Source organism: Micromys minutus (assembly GCF_963924665.1).
Source record: "Micromys minutus genome assembly, chromosome: 16".
Classification (NCBI taxonomy): Eukaryota; Metazoa; Chordata; class Mammalia; order Rodentia; family Muridae; genus Micromys; species Micromys minutus.
Window position 1 is genome coordinate 11,091,911 of NC_137985.1, and position 17,672 is coordinate 11,109,582.

General features: G+C 45.1%; 1 protein-coding gene across 1 annotated transcript; it reads right to left on the reverse strand.

The window, feature by feature from the left end:
- Positions 1-4,001: 4,001 nt before the first annotated feature.
- FUT4 (fucosyltransferase 4) lies at positions 4,002-5,297 on the reverse strand (the record flags this gene model as incomplete). Its single annotated transcript, XM_080929910.1, has 1 exon — positions 4,002-5,297. One exon carries the CDS (start codon positions 5,295-5,297, stop codon positions 4,002-4,004), a length of 1,296 nt encoding a protein of 431 aa, XP_080786036.1.
- Between the last annotated feature and the right edge of the window lie 12,375 nt (positions 5,298-17,672).

The window sequence follows — 17,672 nt, forward strand, 5'->3', positions numbered from 1 at the left end:
TGAGAAAGGAAGTAACACAGAGGGCCAGCTGAGCTGGGCCTGCCTAGTACAGTTCCACATGGGCAAACCAGTGCCAAACCAGCCAATTCACAGACTCCACCCCACCAACAGAAAGATGCCTGTGGGTCAGAGATGAATCTGTTAGTGCTTATAAACAAGGAGCTATTTTCTATCTGATTACTAATTCGACAAAATAACCTCAGTTTATTTACATAAAAACTGAATTGGTTAAGAGACCATGTAGCATAAAGGTCCCTGAGACACAGGCAAAAGTGACCTGAATGTTGCCCAACTCAAAACCAAGAACTTGGCTCCTCTCCTCGGTGTCTGAGAAGTGTAATGTCCACACACATACACACACTTTGGAGCTAAATCCCATAGTCTCTCTCCCCCTCCCCCACTCCATCCTATAGCTCCCACCAGTTTCCTGCTCCTGGGTGTGAAGCCACTAGAGAGCACTTAACTCTCTAAACTCTATGGAGCTAATTGGCAGAATGAGAGGGGGGAGGGGCAGAGGCAGAAAGACAGACAGACAGAAGAACCAGAAAGCCCCTAGAGCTTTTGATCAGCTCCCTCATTCTGCATTTTAGGTGGCAGTGCTTAAGGGATTTAACACACACAAGGCATATTACTGTCACTTTAGGTAAGTCCTTTAGAGTGTCTGGACCTGGCCCCTCCCTCTGTAGGTGACCCCAGTGCTGGTAATCTCAACTAACAGTTTCTAGGCACATCATCAGGGCCAGGACTCTTTGAGGGCCTTAGCTGACCCCTCTGTATCTCCATACATGGTTACCTTCAATTAGAGATTACCAAAACACAAAAAGCTTCATTAATTTGCCCAAGAGCAGGTAACCAGGGAATGTTGTGACGCTGGTCTAGGAACCCAGCAATTTCCACCCCCAGAATTCTTAAATCCTAATTACTAAATTCCTTTTAAAAGATGCCCATCAGGTTATACTTTTTAAAAACAATTAAGTTTCTGGACACTCTTGCATCATCTGAAAACACTTAGAGATGAGTTGGTGAACTTGTCTGACTCTTGGGCTAAAGGGAGCCGCTAGTGTCCCTGCTGGTCTGCATCCTCTGAGATGCTCCTGCAGGCTCAGAGCAGAGGAGAGCACAGGCCACAGTGTCCAGCCTGCAAAGCTTAAAATATTTACTCTGGCCCTGGACAGAAACTATGTCCTAACCTGCTCTAGGGCCTTCAAGAATTTGATTCTGCAAGGTATAGCACCTTACAGTGGACAAAATGCCTGGACACACACCTCATTTACCAGCATTGTTTCCTGGGGCATCCATGCCATACAAGGGAAGCTACAACTTAGGGACTTATGTAACTTGCCTGACTTAGGCCACAGAAGCCAAAAGTGGCCAAGCCACTGTCTTAGCTTCTGGCTCCCAACTGCAAGCTCCTTCCTGGATGTACCTTGGCACCCTACCTGTCTTCCTTTAACTGTCAAGAAAGGACCTGGGAGCACAAAAGAATCTAAGTACTGCCAGCAAGTTCTTCTGGCTTCTGAAAACACACGGAATGACGGTCATCCAGGGGTAAAAAGGTTACATTTGTATTCAGCTTGAAAGGAAAGTTTATGCCTTAAACAAAGCCATGACAATCACAGAAAATGCATTTTGAGATACATAACAGATTCAGAAGCACTCTTCCTCACAATAAGCATTCCATAAACACAGGCTAGTTTTACACGGATTTAATGCAGAAGATATAGGTAAAGCAATTCAAACTAATTCAATTACATAGCTGTATCAAAACATATATACTTCTAGTCTGAAAAATACAAGCTTTATAAAAATTGTCTGATTCTAAAATATGGCTCAGTTTTAAGGATTTATTTGAAATATATAATATATGGCTAACTTTCCTTTTTAAAAGATTTGTTCTGTAATAGATCTTGAAATTTAATTTCAGATGTAAAAATGCCTAGAAGGTATATAAAATTCCCATAAAGAAAAATAGTCAATATGTTTATAAATACACATATTAGCCACTAAGCATGGGGAGGCAGCGCTAACTTCACACAGTGGGGCCTCAGGTGCCTCCACACAGTAGGTCCTCAGGAGCCTCTGCCCACCCTTCACAGAAGAGAAACTTTATGCTCGGGCTCATACTTCATCCCAGTGTTTCCCAGATGGAAGGCAAAACTAACCCAGATTACCAAATCCCACTGCCCAGGCTAGATTTCCGACAATACTGAGACCATGGCCAACATTTCATTAATATTCATTTAAAGCAGAACTTTTACTGGGCACCGTGGCACATAATCCCAGCTCAAGGAACTCAGAGGATCTCCTGAGTTCAAGGCCAGCCTGGTCTACCAGGACTATGAAGAGAAACCCTGTCTGAAAGCCAAAGTAAACAAACAAAACCCCCAGACCTTTTGTTTGCCTTTGTTGGTGGGCTGGTGGGCTGGTGTTCTGCAACAAGGTCTCTGTCCACACCTTAACACTTTAAGGAGGCAATGTTATTCACAGCTTTTAATTACTCCTGTTTATGAAAGACAGGCACTAGAAGCACCTGGGCCTAAGTAGTTTTGCAAGCTTGTATCTAAGGAAAGCTCCTGGATGTGAACCTGATCTAAGATTCAAATAATTGTCCTGATCCAACAGGGGTAGCGCTTTGTATACAGCAAGTTAATTCAAAGGTCCTAGTTTAATAGCTCGAGGCCTCCAGTCAACTGGCTGATTTGCGAACAATGCTTTGTGTAACTAAAATCCCTATTCCCCTGCAGCAGTAGTAGAGTGTAGAAGCCCCAGCCACAACTCATCACATTTTTCTGTACCTTCTTCCTTGCCCTGGGAGTTCAAGCCTAGTATTTGGCACAAGCAGGCATGCCCTGACATCTGTTAAACGTGGAAAATCAATGACAGTTTTCAAGATCGGTCTCACAGCACAGGGTCCAAGGCACTGGAGTGAGTGAGTGTGCCTAGGAGCAGAGCAGGAGAAGAACAAAGAACAGACAACTCATTGTAAGCACTAGGTCAGCTCCATTGAACAAAAGATGGACAGAAACCAAACAACCATATACAGACACCACGGAAGTTTCCCTTTTCCTTTTGCACAAACCCATAGTTCACTGGAGTCTTTTACTGTCCCCTCTGCACAGCCAACACTGCTGCAGAACTAACATTTCAGTTTAAGCTTCAGGTCCAGCAGAGACACAGAATAAACAGATTTGTGGACAAGACATCACCATTTACGTCTCTTGCATTTGTAAACACTGGCTGGGAAAAGAGCGAGAAGAGTGTCTTTGGTTCTTTCATACTGTAGTTTTAATCTTGTCCTACTCCAGGTTATGGAAAACTATAAAGACAGAAGAAATCATTAGAAGACGGTCATTCACATTGTAAAGGGACTTTTCATTTATTTTTATGAAATACTCTCACTCCCTTAGGTCCCTGAATTTAGGGTGTCAATTAAACGAAGATTTTAGTGTGAAGTGAGGTACACCCATATCTTCATCTTCCTCTGAGGATAATCTTGCCTCTTGTGTCTATTCACAGGGCTGGGAACATACATGGCTGGTGAAGGAACTCAATGGCTTCATATCTTTTCCAGGTTCAGAGGGTTTGAGGAATCCAAACACCAATGAAAACCCCACCTGTGGGCACAATCCCTGACTATCTCACACCTACTGGCTTTCAAAAACCTGTGGTCTGCTCATCATTGGTCCAAGCAACCATGGATCAGAGAACAAATACGTCTAAAATTCAGAGGCCACATGGGCCCTAATAAGGCCTGTGACCAGAAGAAAAGGCCACTTCTTCACATGGGTGACGGGTAAGGAAGGGCCTCCGTCTTTACCCAGGACACCACAGCCCTTTTACAGAGAGCCAGCCTACCTCTCTGTAAAAAAGCCATGAGGGCCTGGCAATCTCCCCTTCGTGCATTAAATAATATTAATTGGTAACTCATCTTCCCATAAAGCAAAATTGGGTATTTAGAAAACTCCGTCAAAGAGATGTAGTCAATTCACAGCAGAATGGTCTCATCGCTGGAACCAGGCTGCCAAGTTGTGGATGGTCTTTGGCTGGTCCCCAGAGGTCTGGACAGCTTGGCATGCCCGGCACCAAGGCTCATCCCAAAAAGAAGTGACGTGCACAGCATAGCTCCGGCGCCAGTGGAAGTAGCGGCGATAGACAGCCACATTTCGGTCGAGAAAATGCAGGTAGGCAGCCAGGGAGGCAGCACTACGGAAGTCATCCACATGGATGAAGGAACCACGAGGCACAAAGCGCTCATAGTTGGCACGCTTTGGACCGAGCACCACCGGCACAGCCCCAGCCAGAAAGGCATTCCTCCACAGCTTCTCAGTGATGTAATCCATATGCTGTGAGTTCTCAAAGGCCAGGTAAAACTTGTAGCGGGCCACAGTGTGCAGCAGCCCAATGGCTGGCACTGGTCGTCCGGGTCCTGCCCGGCCAAACACGTCCACAGACACGTGCCGACTCAGCTGGTGGTAGTAATGAACCCGTGCATGCTTTTCGCTCCAGTGGCTCACAACCCAGGCCACCAGTCCCCGCTTGCGGGCCAGTGTGGGGCCCAGGCCTGGCGGCTGTTCACCTGGATGGCTCCTGGAATAGAGGAAGCCATAGGGCACGAAGACATCCGAGTCGGTCCGGTAGGATAGTGTCCAATTGAAGACGTCCTTAGCCAAGCCCCGCAGCCCTGGACTATGGGTGGGCGATTCGAAGTTCATCCACACCCACCGCTGGCCCGGGGGACGAGGGCCAGGGGTCTCCAGGGATTTACCAGTTGGCATCACCTCATGGTCGTTGAACACGCGTAGCTCCAGCGCCTCATCCGTGCGTTCTTTGGCGCTCCAGGGCGGGGGCCAGTCGAAGGGTCTCTGCACCAGGTCCCAGTGGTGGAACAGCACTGCTTGAGCCTCCCCGTAGGCCGCGCGGTCGGTGAGCAAGCGGCAGCCGCTGATGTTGAAGAGCAGGCTGCAATCGGGGGGAGTCTTGGAGTAGCCGCCGCGCCGCGTAAAGGGTTCCCACCAGAGCAGGACACTCACCGGGCGTTGCGGGGCTGGGGAAGCCCAGGGCAGCGGTGGCAGCTGTCCCCAGTAGATCCAGGCAGTCAACGCAGTGCACAGTAGTCCCACAGCCACCAGCGCAGAGGAGCTCCGGGATAGTCCCCAGTCTCTGCGCCGTGCGCGTCGCCGGGCCCCTGGAGTCTCCATGCAGCGTCCACGAGTGGCCTCCGCGGCTCGCCACGCGTCCACCGGCCGTGAAGTGCGGCACCGGCTCTCATGGTGTAGCTCTCGCCCGGCCGGGGCCATGGAGGGGGCGGGCAGGGCATTGGCAGGCCCACGGGAGGTGCCTCGCCCCTCCCAGGTCCAGGACGAGGTGAGCCGGGCCCGCAGCTTTGGCCCGGCGCCACGCGGGCTCTCCCAGTCACTGCTCTCCTTGCCCTGCGGCCCGGCCTGGGGCGTTTCCTGCTGCGCTTGCGCTGGCTCCCCTGCCCAGCCAAGGCTCCTGGGCTCGGAAACTGCGCCGGGCTGGCGCCTCACCGGGGGTCGTGGCCTCTTGGTGCGCGTTCGCCGTTCCTGCGCCTAGGCGGCCCGAGCTCTGGCCTTGCAGTGTCTTGCACAAGAGACCTCCCCCAGAATCCTCGAAGGGGTGCTGGGGTGGGGGTGCGATCCCACTGCAGAACTCAGAGCAGAATCGGCTTCCTTCCGTATTTCTCGCTATGCCTGGCCAAGGATGCCTCGGGGAGGGAGGGAGGGAAGACACAAGCCTTAGAACAGCTGGAATGTAGTTGTGGAGAACAGGCCGGCCAGCTGTGGAGTCAGGTACAGGCGGGGCAGTGTGACTGGTCCTAAGAACATTCCAAAAGGTGTTAGTGGCCCCAGCACAGGACAGAAGGCACATGTTCTTTGGATTATGGAAGCATTCTTTTCTTGACTCACCACCAGGGAGGAGAGAGAGGAAGTTAGGGAGGGAGGGAGAGAGGGAAAGAGAAAAGTTTTATTGGAGTTAATTTCAGTGAAACTTATCATACACATGATTTTACCCAATCAGACTATCTAAATTTGCTTTAGTTCTCCATATCATATATTTACAGGTTTTTAAATTTTAGATTTATTGTTTTTTATGTATATGGATGTTTTCCCTGTGTATACTGCATGCATGCTGGTACCGTGCAGGTCAGAAGAGGCCATCAAATCCCCGTGATTGTAAGCTACCATATGAGTGCTGAGAACAGAACCCCGGTCCTCTTCCAGAGCAACAAGTGCTCTTCAACAGTGAGCTATCCATCTTCTAGCCTCAAATAGCTGATTTCTGAACATGAGTATTCAGAGTTAGGATGACATAACAGGACTTTAAAATATAAACCAGAAAGGCTACACACAGGCATGTGGACCATACTGGCACTGGGATATGTATATATACAGACATATATATATATATATATATTCAATTAACTATATATACATATATATATTCAGTTAACTCTAACTTTAGATGTACTCTGGTTTTCATAAGTAATTTGATGCCTACTAATGTGAGTGTGGCAGAACGAATTTTATATAATCCTCGAGTTATGTAGCCTCTAAGGTGAGTAGTCTCTGATGTAAACCGGATGTACTATATGAGTGAGGTTTCCCTACCCCCACACTATTGCTGGCAAACAGCATTCCTTGTACTACAGGACTGAGGATGCAGAAACCAATGAATGACCCTTGTGTCTCATCAGGTTTTTGCTGAGGATCACTATTTTTAAGCACTTAAATAATTTCTGACTCCAGGAAGGTTGTATAGAAGACTCGGGACTATAAATGATGAAACAGATATCTTTGTACCCAAGTGAAGGCTGTGTTAATTGTATACATTTGTCCCAGGGGCTATCACAGGCATCCACACCTGTAGTCACATGGGAAGATTTGGCCCAGAGCTAGACCATAATTTCCTGGGCTAGACCCTCTCTTATTAAGTTCCTCAACTTTTTAAAATATGCCTCACAGAAATTAATATATGCACAAGAATTTTAAGAGAAATTATATATAATATAAAACCAAAAGAAAGCAAAACAGTGCATACAAGGAAATAATTTATAGACAAAGGAAATCACACAAAATAGTCAACTTATAAGCTCGTTAAGACAAGCAATTCAATGCTATTTTATGTGGGGCACCGCCTGCACATTCTCCATTACAAGATGGCGCTGACATCCGGCTGGAGTTAGCAGTAAACAAGTCATTGCGCATGCGCTGGGTAACTTTCCACTCCTTGAGCTCTGCCTCTCCCGTGGCATCATAGGGCCTGATGAGTTTCAACCAATCAGGGGGCTCCGCGTCCAAGGCAAGGACTGATCCCTTTATAAGGGGATGGGCTAGATAGTTCGGGTCATCTCGTTGATCTCGTTCATCTCGTGGATCTCGTTCGTCTTGTTCGTCTTGTTCGTCTTCTTGGTCTTCTTCGTCTTCTTCGTCTTCTTCGTCACGTGTAGCAAGTGCTGGTTCTCGAGAGCATTAAAGTTTACCGCAGAAGGATCTTATTTCGTGTGCCGCGTCGTTCTTGCAGGCGAGACGGTTGCGCGGGACATCTGGTGCCTGAACCCGGGAACTCCACCACTCCATCGTCTGCACCACAGAAGACCCCCTGTCTCCGGGCAGGGAGGATCCAGAACTGCGGGGAGATAAGTTTGGCAAGGTATGTCTGACCCTGGATCTTTCTTTAATTTTGTTTAAATCTTCCACGGCCGTGGGAAGGGTCCATAGAGGCTCTGGTCTTCGTCAGTGCAGTTTTTATTCTCTTCCTCTTAATTTCCTCTTGTGTCCAACGGGGCTGGTGTTAATTTTGTGCTTAAGTTGGACGTAGATAAGCCGGGACACCCCTGCGTTCCATAAGTCTTTGTAGATAAAAAAAGCGGAACGCGCTGAGACTTGCCTTTCAGTTTCACTTTGTGCCGCCACGCAAATAAGCCGCGGGCATTACATCGCTGTGATGGGCTCTTCACACTCGACCATTACAGCCCTGCAGTCAATTCTTAAGCAGAGAGATTTAGAATTGCCCACCCGCATCTTGCAGCGTTTCGTAAAAGAGGTAGAGCGTACTGCCCCTTGGTTTGCGGTCTCTGGGTCTCTCTCACCAGCCTCATGGAAAAAATTGGGTAGAGAATTAGACTGTGCGCAGAATGCCGGAGACCTCGGGCCCGGGACCATGGCCATTTGGAGGATGGTACAAAATTGTTTAAAAGATAAGAGTTGTAGGCCCGCTGTCGCTGCGGGGCAAGAGGTATTGAGTGAAGTCCAGGATAGACTATCAGAAGCCGAACAGAGCGAGAGGATGGGCGCGCGCAGGAAAAGATATTTCCCCCCTAAGGAAAAAGGACCTCCAGGTACGCTGTACAGCGGGAGAGTTGTTACCCACAAACCTTCAGATTTTCATTCCCTTATGCCCTCTAATATTAAGAAAAGGGGAGTCAGCTTGTACCCTGTAGAAGACTTTGAGGCTCTTAACATTGATAGCCCCGAGACTTCAGATGATGATGAGCGAGAAGGCTTAGACCCAGAAGAAGAAGCAGAGCTAGATGAAGAAGCAGCTAGATATGAGGAAAAAAGATATTATCCTGATGAGCAGTGCAGGCCCATGCGCTTGTCCCCAATTGTCCCGACAGCACCTCCTTTACCCGTGGCCCCCCCTCCTTATGCAGCACGCACGCCTGTAAAATCCTTCTCGTTCCTCCCGGAAAGGGTGAGAAGGCAGATGTGTCTTGCTTTCCCTGTGTTTGAGACAGCTGAGGGTGGCCGCGTTCATGCCCCCATAGAATATAATCAAATAAAAGAATTGGCAGAGTCAGTCAGAAAATACGGGGTAACTGCCAACTTTACTATCGCTCAGCTTGACAGACTGGCTATCTCTGCCTTAACTCCCTCTGATTGGCAGACAATTGCCAAGGCTGCTCTACCGAGCATGGGACAGTATATGGAGTGGAAGGCTCTTTGGTATGAGGCTGCCCAAACCCAAGCAAGAGCCAATGCTACGGCTTTGACTCCTGAACAACAAGAATGGACATTTGATCTGCTGACTGGCCAAGGTCGCTATGCAGCAGATCAGACAGCTTATCATTGGGGTGCCTACGCCCAAGTATTAAGCACAGCCATTAAGGCCTGGAAGGCACTTTCAAAAAAGGGAGGGGCCGATAATCAGCTTACAAAAATCATTCAGGGACCTCAAGAGCCTTTTTCAGATTTTGTAGCCCGCATGACCGAGGCGGCAGGTCGGATCTTCGGGGATCCCGAGCAGGCTGCCCCTCTTATTGAACAGCTTATTTTTGAACAGGCCACCCAAGAATGCCGAGCCGCTATCGCCCCTAGAAAGAGCAAAGGTCTTCAAGACTGGCTTCGAGTCTGTAGAGAACTGGGAGGGCCACTCACTAATGCAGGTCTCGCAGCAGCCATTTTGCAGTCCCAGAGGGGCCCTCCACGAGCCCCTGATAGACAGATCTGTTTTAAAGAGGGAAAAGGCTTGGGACGCTATGAACAAGGACCCCTAGAGCCTGTCTCACCTAACCCCAACAAAGAAAGGCAGGGTCTGGGCTTTTCCTAAGCGCCATTGAGGCAGTACGGCCCATACCATAGAAAACGGAGGATCCGGTATGAGTTCCTCAATAGCCCCTTACCTCCGAAAAATTAGAAGCTGTTACCCAATTAGTTAGAGAACAACTACAATTGGGTCATGTAGAACCCTCTACTTCACCTTGGAATACCCCCATTTTTGTGATTAAAAAGAAATCAGGAAAATGGTGATTGTTGCATGAATTGAGAGCCATCAATGAACAAATGCATTTGCTTGGCCCTATACAACGTGGCCTATACCTCACAAAAATTCCAACAATTTTGTAGCCAGATGGCTGTGACTCATCTTACAGGTTTGCCGTATAATCCACAAGGACAAGGTATTGTGGAACGTGCTCACCGCACCCTTAAATCATATCTAATAAAACAAAAAGGGGCAATTATGCAGGCTTTGCCCCCTGTGCCTAGGACCGCAGTATCCATGGCACTGTTCACCTTAAATTTTTTAAATCTGATGACCATGGCCATACGGCGGCTAAAAGGCATTGCCTACCCATGGACAAACCAAGAGAGATGGTGAAATGGAAAAATGTCATAACTAATAAATGGAAAGGGCCGGATCTTGTGTTGATAAGATCCAGAGGAGCTGTTTGTGTTTTCCCTCAGGATGAAAATAATCCCTTCTGGGTCCCCGAGAGGCTCACGCGAAAAATGGTGGTGACTCCTGATGACAGCCCTGCTCCTGATGCTGTGGAACCAGAGAGTCAGAGGAGAGGCGAGATGGGCGATTCTGTCGGCATTCCTAAAACCAATTCCAGTGGAACATGATGCTACAATTTTCCCTAAGCTTTTCACCTCCGATATTAACTTGGGTGGGGGTGGGACTCTTTGGAGCAATCCTTTGCTGCGGACTTGCGTTGCTTCTCTGGCTGGTTTGTAAGCTCAAGGCCCAAACAAAAAGGGATACAAGGTGGTTACTGCCCAAGCGCTTGTCGCTCTAGAACATGGAGCATCAGCCGATATCTGGTTGTCTATGCTTAAGCAGTAGGTCGCCGGCCAGACAGCTCTTGCACTCCTAGAACTTCGGTTCATTGCACAGGATTAGAGTGTCTGGTTTGAGCAGCCCATGAGGGATGCCGAGCAAAGCATCGCACTGAGAGCCCCTTGTCGCGGGGTATCTCTGGGAGGTATGTCATTTTGCGTGAGGGTTGCCTGCCCCAGTGTCCCTCCCTCAGAAAAACGGCAGAGTGACAGGTCAAAAGTACTACGGGCTACAAAAAGCCTAGCGGTTACTCCTGTACATGGTCTTTATACACCTTAATGAGGATTTGACTTCTATCTCCGCCCTCCTAATATGGGTGTCCTACTTTGCTTAAAGAATAAAAGATAGGGGGAGATGTGGGGCGCCGCCTGCACATTCTCCATTACAAGATGGCACTGACATCCAGCTGGAGTTAGCAGTAAACAAGTCATGTGCGCACGTGCTGGGTAACTTTCCACTCCTTGAGCTCTGCCTCTCCCGTGGCGTCATAGGGCCTGATGAGTTTCAACCAATCAGGGGGGCTCCGAGTCCAAGGCAAGGACTGATCCCTTTATAAGGGGATGGGCTAGATAGTTCGGGTCGTCTCGTTGGTCTCGTCGTCTTGTTCGTCTTGTTCGTCTTGTTCGTCTTCTTGGTCTTCTTCGTCTTCTTCGTCTTCTTTGTCACGTGTAGCAAGTGCTGGTTCTCGAGAGCATTAAAGTTTACTGCAGAAGGATCCTATTTCGTGTGCCGCGTCGTTCTTGCAGGCGAGACGGTTGCGCGGGACAATTTTATAACTACCCAATACAAAATATTAACAGCTGGCATTGATTAGATTGTGATCAAATTAGAATACTGTATCAGTAACAGTGTAAATATACACAACTGTTTTTACCAACAGTTCATACAACACCTTGGAAAACACAGCGTGTGCAGGATCTGCACTGTCAGTCAGCACTTCCTGTCTCTTCCCTCCAGAAGACATCATCTCCAAAATGACCCAGGATACAAATTACCCAAGGTCTATATAACATCTCAGATATATATGGCAAATGAAGTTTGAGAAATGTCCAACTCAGGGTCTGTATGATGCACCAAAGAAAGTAAGACATCAAAGAGCTAAAGGTTAAGTATCAGGAAGAAACATGGGGCCACAATCTGTAAAATCAGATTAGATCACATTAGAGCTCTGAGGATTATGAACATGAGGATGCTGATGTGGAGATGTGCACAGAGACAGTAAGAGTTGCGGGGTCTTAGGGCGTGTACTGGCCCCTCTTCCTCTTTCTAAAGAAGTTTTACCTTTGACCCGGACATCAAGCTTTGGAGGCTTTTTGGTAGAAAATGCAGATTTATTTGGGTTTAGCGGACTCTTATAACATACACTTTTCATTTAATCTGCTAGGTCCTACATTCATCAAAAGATTATTAATTAGATTATAAGTGGTAAAAATCTTAAAAACTATTACAGGACTTTTGATGGAGCAATACCGTGTAACACATTTCTTCCCAGGCTTCTTCTACTCAAACACTCAAAGATTAAAAAACACCCAAATTTCGAGCTTGTGGAGATTAATTATTAAACTTACGTAAACATCATTGTTCAACATCATTAAAGTGAAAAATTGTCTCCAGACCCATTTCCCATCCACGGATCTGGCATGGTCTATCCACAAGACTGACCTCAAATAGCTCAGTTAGACAGAATTGCTATGTGTTCCCTTTGGTGGCCCCGTGACTTTCTTTATAAATATTCTGTATTTGAATGATTTTATAAGCAAAAGAAAACTCATTAATACTGTCCTTAGAAATTAAACTCACAGACCACCTGCCACCAGAAACAGCAGTGAGCCAGCGGTGAGCCAGGGACACAGGACTGTCGAGGAGACATTCCAACTAGCCGGGGTTCAGAGAGATCTCTGCCGATCGCACAAAAAAGTACGGTCCCCCGGTTCCCCCTCTCCGTCCCAGCTTGCTGCAGGGAACCAGTAACCCGGCATTGGGCTATTCCCAGCCAGACAACAAGGAGTGAGAAAACCACCTGCCACCAGAAACAGCAGTCCACCAGGAACAGCAGTGTACCAGCAGTGAGCCAGTGGTGATCCAGGGACACAGGTCTGGAACAGCAGTGAGCCAGGGACACAAGACTGACAACAAGATGGCAAGAGAAAAGGTAAAGAACATACCCCAGGGAAACCAAGACAACCTGGCAACACCAGTACCCAGCTCTCCCATCACAGCAAACAGCAAAATGCCAAACACACCAGAAAAAGAAGACGCAGACCTAAAATCATACCTCAAGATGATGATAGAGATACTTAAACAAGAATGGGGGAAAAGCATAAAGAATTAGAAGCTTTTAAAGAGGAAACAAGAAAAACACTCAAAAAACTCAAAGAACTAGAGGAAAACAGAACCAAAGAGATGAAGGAATGGAAGAAGGAATTTAAAACGGAAATTGACACAATAAAGAAAACACTAAAAGAGACAACCCTAGAGGTAGAACACCTAAAAAAGAAATCAGGAGTCACAGATGCAAGCATTCCAATATACTACAGGAGATGGAAGAGAGAATCTCGGGGGCCGAAGACAACATTGGAAACATAGACAAAACAGTCAGAGAAGATGCAAAAACCAAAAAGCTCCTAACCCAAAATGTCCAGGAGATCCAGGACACAATGAGAAGACCAAACCTAAGGATAATAGGAATAGAAAAGGGTGAAGAATATCAACTAAGAGGCACAGTAAATATCTTCAAAAAAAAAATCATAGAAGAAAACTTCCCTACCCTTAAGAATGAGATGACCATGAGCATAAAACAAGCCTACCGAACTCCAAACAGATTGGATTAGAAAAGAAATTCCTCCAGACACATAATAGTCAAAACACCAAGTGCCCAAAGTAAAGAAAAAATATTAAAAGCAGTAAGGGAAAAAGGGAATTTAACATATAAAGGCAGACCAATCAGAATCACACCCAGTTTCTCAAAAGAGACTATGAAAGCTAGAAGAGCCTTGACAGACATCATGCAGACCCAAAGAGATCACAAGTGCCAGCCAAAGCTGCTATACCCAGCAAAACTCTCAATCACCATAGATGGGGAGACTAAGATATTGCAAGAAAAAACAAAATTTACACAATATCTGACAACAAACCCAACACTACAATGAATTATAGGTAGAAAACCGATTACAACAAGGGGAACTACATCATAATAAAAACAAGAAAACTCCTAAGCGAGAAAACCAAAAGAAGAAAGACATACAGGCACAATTCAACCTCCAAATGCAAAAATAGCAGGAAACAGCAACCATTATTCCTTGTTATCTGTTAACATAAATGGACTCAATTCCCCAATAAGAAGACATAGGCTATCAGACTGGATACATAAACAAAACTCAGCAATTTGTTGCATACAAGAAACTCATCTCAGAGACAAAGACAGACACTATCTCAGAGTAAAGGGGTGGGAAAAAAACTTCCAAGCAAATGGCCCCAAGAAGCAAGTTAGAGTGGTCATTCTAATATCGAATAAAGTAGATTTTCAACCAGAATTTATCAAAAGAAAGATAAGGAAGGACACTTTTTACTCATTACAGGGGAAATTTGTCAGGAGGAACTCTCAATCCTAAACATATATGCTCCAAATACAAAAGCACCAATATTCATAAAAGAAACCCTACTAAAGCTCAAAAAATACATTGTGCCCCACACAATAATAGTGGGAGACCTCAATACCCCACTCTCACCAATGGACAGATCAGGGAAACAAAAACTGAATAAGAATACTGTAAAACTAGCAGAGGTTATAAACCAACTGGAATTAATAGATATCCACAAAACATATCATCCTAAAAACAAAGAATACACCTTCTTCTCAGCACCTCATGGCACCTTCTCAAAAATTGACCACATAATTGGTCACAAAATGAGCCTCAATCGATATAAGAAGATTGAAATACTCCCATGCATCCTCTCAGATCACCATGGTCTAAGGCTGGTCTTTAACAACAACAAAGACAACAAAAAGCCCACATACACGTGGAAACTAAACAACGCTCTATTAAATGATAGCAGGGTCAAAGAAGAAATAAAGAAAGAAATTAAAAATTTTCTAGAATTCAATGAAAACAAAACACAGCATACCCAAACCTATGGGATGCAATGAAAGCAGTACTGAGAGGAAAACTCATAGCTGTGAGTGCTTCCAAAAAGAAACTGGAGAAAGCATACATCAGCAACTTGACAGCACAGCTGAAAGCTCTAGAACAAAAGGAAGCAGATACACCCAAGAGGAGTAGATGGCAAGAAATAATCAAACTTAGGGCAGAAATCGACCAAATAGAAACAGAAAGAACCATTGAAAGAATCAACAACACCAAGAGCTGGTTCTTTGAGAAAATCAACAAGATTGATAAACCCTTAGCCAGACTAACTAGAGGGCAAAGAGAGAGTATCCAAATTAACAAAATCAGAAAGGAAAGTGGAGAAATAACAACTGAAACTGAAAAAATTCAAGAAATCATCAGATCATACTAAAAAAGCCTATACTCAACAAAGCTGGAAAATCTGGAGGAAATGAATAAATTCCTAGACAGATACAAGATACTAAAGTTAAATCAGGACCAGATAAACCATCTAAATAATCCCATAACACCTAAAGAAATAGAGGCAGTCATCAAAAGCCTCCCAACCAAAAAAAGCCCAGGTCCAGACAGGTTCAGTGCAGAATTTTATCAGACATTTATTGGGGATATAACACCAATACTGGCCAAACTATTCCAAAAGATAGAATCAGATGGAATATTACCCAACTCATTTTTTGAGGCTACAATAATCCTTGTAGCTAAACCACACAAAGACCCTACAAGGAAAGAGAACTTCAGACCAATCTCACTTATGAACATTGATGCAAAAATACTCAACAAAATCCTTGCAAAACCAAATCCAAGAACACATCAAAATGATCATTCATCATGACCAAGTAGGCTTTCTCCCTGGGATGCAGGGATGGTTTAACATAAGGAAATCCATCAACATAATCCACCATATAAACAAACTCAAAGACCAAAATCACATGGTCATCTCACTAGATGCTGAGAAAGCATTTGACAAAATCCAACACCCCTTCATGTTAAAAGTCCTGGAAAGAACAGGAATCCAAGGCCCATACTTAAACATAATAAAAGCAATATACAGCAAACCAACAGCCAACATCAAACTTAATGGCGAGAAACTTGAAGCAATCCCACTAAAATCAGGGACTCGACAAGGCTGCCCACTCTCCCCCTACCTATTCAACATAGTACTGGAAGTCCTGGCTGGAGCAATTAGACAGCAAAAGGAGATCAAGGGGATACAAATCAGAAAGAAAGAGATAAAAACATCACTCTTTCCCAATGACATGATAGTGTACTTGAGTGACCCCAAAAATTCCACCAGAGAACTCCACAGCTGATAAACAAGTTCAGCAAAGTGGCTGGATATAAAATTAACTCAAACAAATCAGTAGCCTTCCTATATTCAAAGGACAAACATGTGGAGAAAGAAATTAGGGAAAAGATACCCTTCACAATAGTCACAAAAACTATGAAATACCTTGGTGTGACTCTAACTAAGCAAGTGAAGGACCTGTATGACAGGAACTTCAAACCTCTAAAGAAGGAAATCGAGGAAGACCTCAGAAAATGGAAAGATCTCCCATGCTCATGGATTGGAAGGATCAACATTTTAAAATGGCCATCTTACCAAAAGCAATCTACAGATTCAACTCAATCCCCATCAAAATTCCAACCCAGTTCTTCACTGAGTTGGAAAGAGCAATGTGCAATTTCATTTGGAATAACAAAAGACCTAGAATAGCTAAATCCATCCTCAACAACAAGAAAATATCTGCGGGAATCACTATCCCTGACCTCAAGCTATATTACAAGGCAATTGTGCTGAAAACTGCATGGTACTGGTTCAGAAGTAGGCATGTGGATCAATGGAATAGAATAGAAGATTCAGAAATGAGCCCTCACGTATATAGTCACCTAATTTTTGACAAAGGAGCTGTTAACATTCAATGGAAAAAGGACAGCCTATTCAACAAATGGTATTGGTCCAACTGGCACTCAGCATGCAGAAGAATGAAAATAGACCCTTTCTTATCTCCTTGTACAAAGCTCAAGTGCAAGTGGATCAAAGGTATCCACATTAAACTAGGTACACTGAAACTATTAGATGAGAAAGTAGGAAAAACCTTAGAACTCATAGGCACAGGAGAAAATTTCCTAAACAGAACACCAATAGCTCGAGCTCTAAGGTCAAAGATTGACAAATGGGACTTAATGAGATTGCAAAGTTTCTGTAAGGCTAAAGACACTATCATGAAAACAAAACGGTAGCCAACAGAGTGGGAATAGATATTTACCAACCCCACATCAGATAGAGGCCTAATATCTAAGGTATACAAAGAACTCAAAAAGCTAGATACCAGAGAATCAAACAACCCTATTAAAAAATGGGGTACAGACTTAAACAAAAATTTCTCAATGGAGGAATATCGAATGGCTGAGAAACATCTAAGGAAGTGCTCAACATCCTTAGCCATCAGGGAAATGCAAATCAAAACAACACTGAGATTCCACCTCACACCAGTCAAATTGGCCAAGATCCAAAACTCAGATGACAATAGATGCTGGCGAGGATGTGGAGAAAGAGGAACACTTCTCCACTGCTGGTGGGGTTGTAAACTGATACAACCACTCTGGAAATCAGTCTGGCGGTTCCTCAGAAAAATGGACATAGTACTACCTGAAGACCCAGTTATTCCACTTCTGGGCATTTACCCCAGAGACGCTCCAACATACAACAAAGACACATGCACCACAATGTCCATAGCAGCTCTATTTATAATAGCCAGAAGGTGAAAAGAACCCAGATGTTCTTCAGTAGATGAATGGATACAAAAATTGTGGTACATTTACACAATGGAGTACTACTCAGCTATCAGAAACAATGGCTTAACAAAATTCTTAAGAAAATGGATGCATCTAGAGAATATCATCCTGAGTGAGATAACCCAGTCACAAAAGAACAGATATAATATGCAGTCACTGATAATGGGA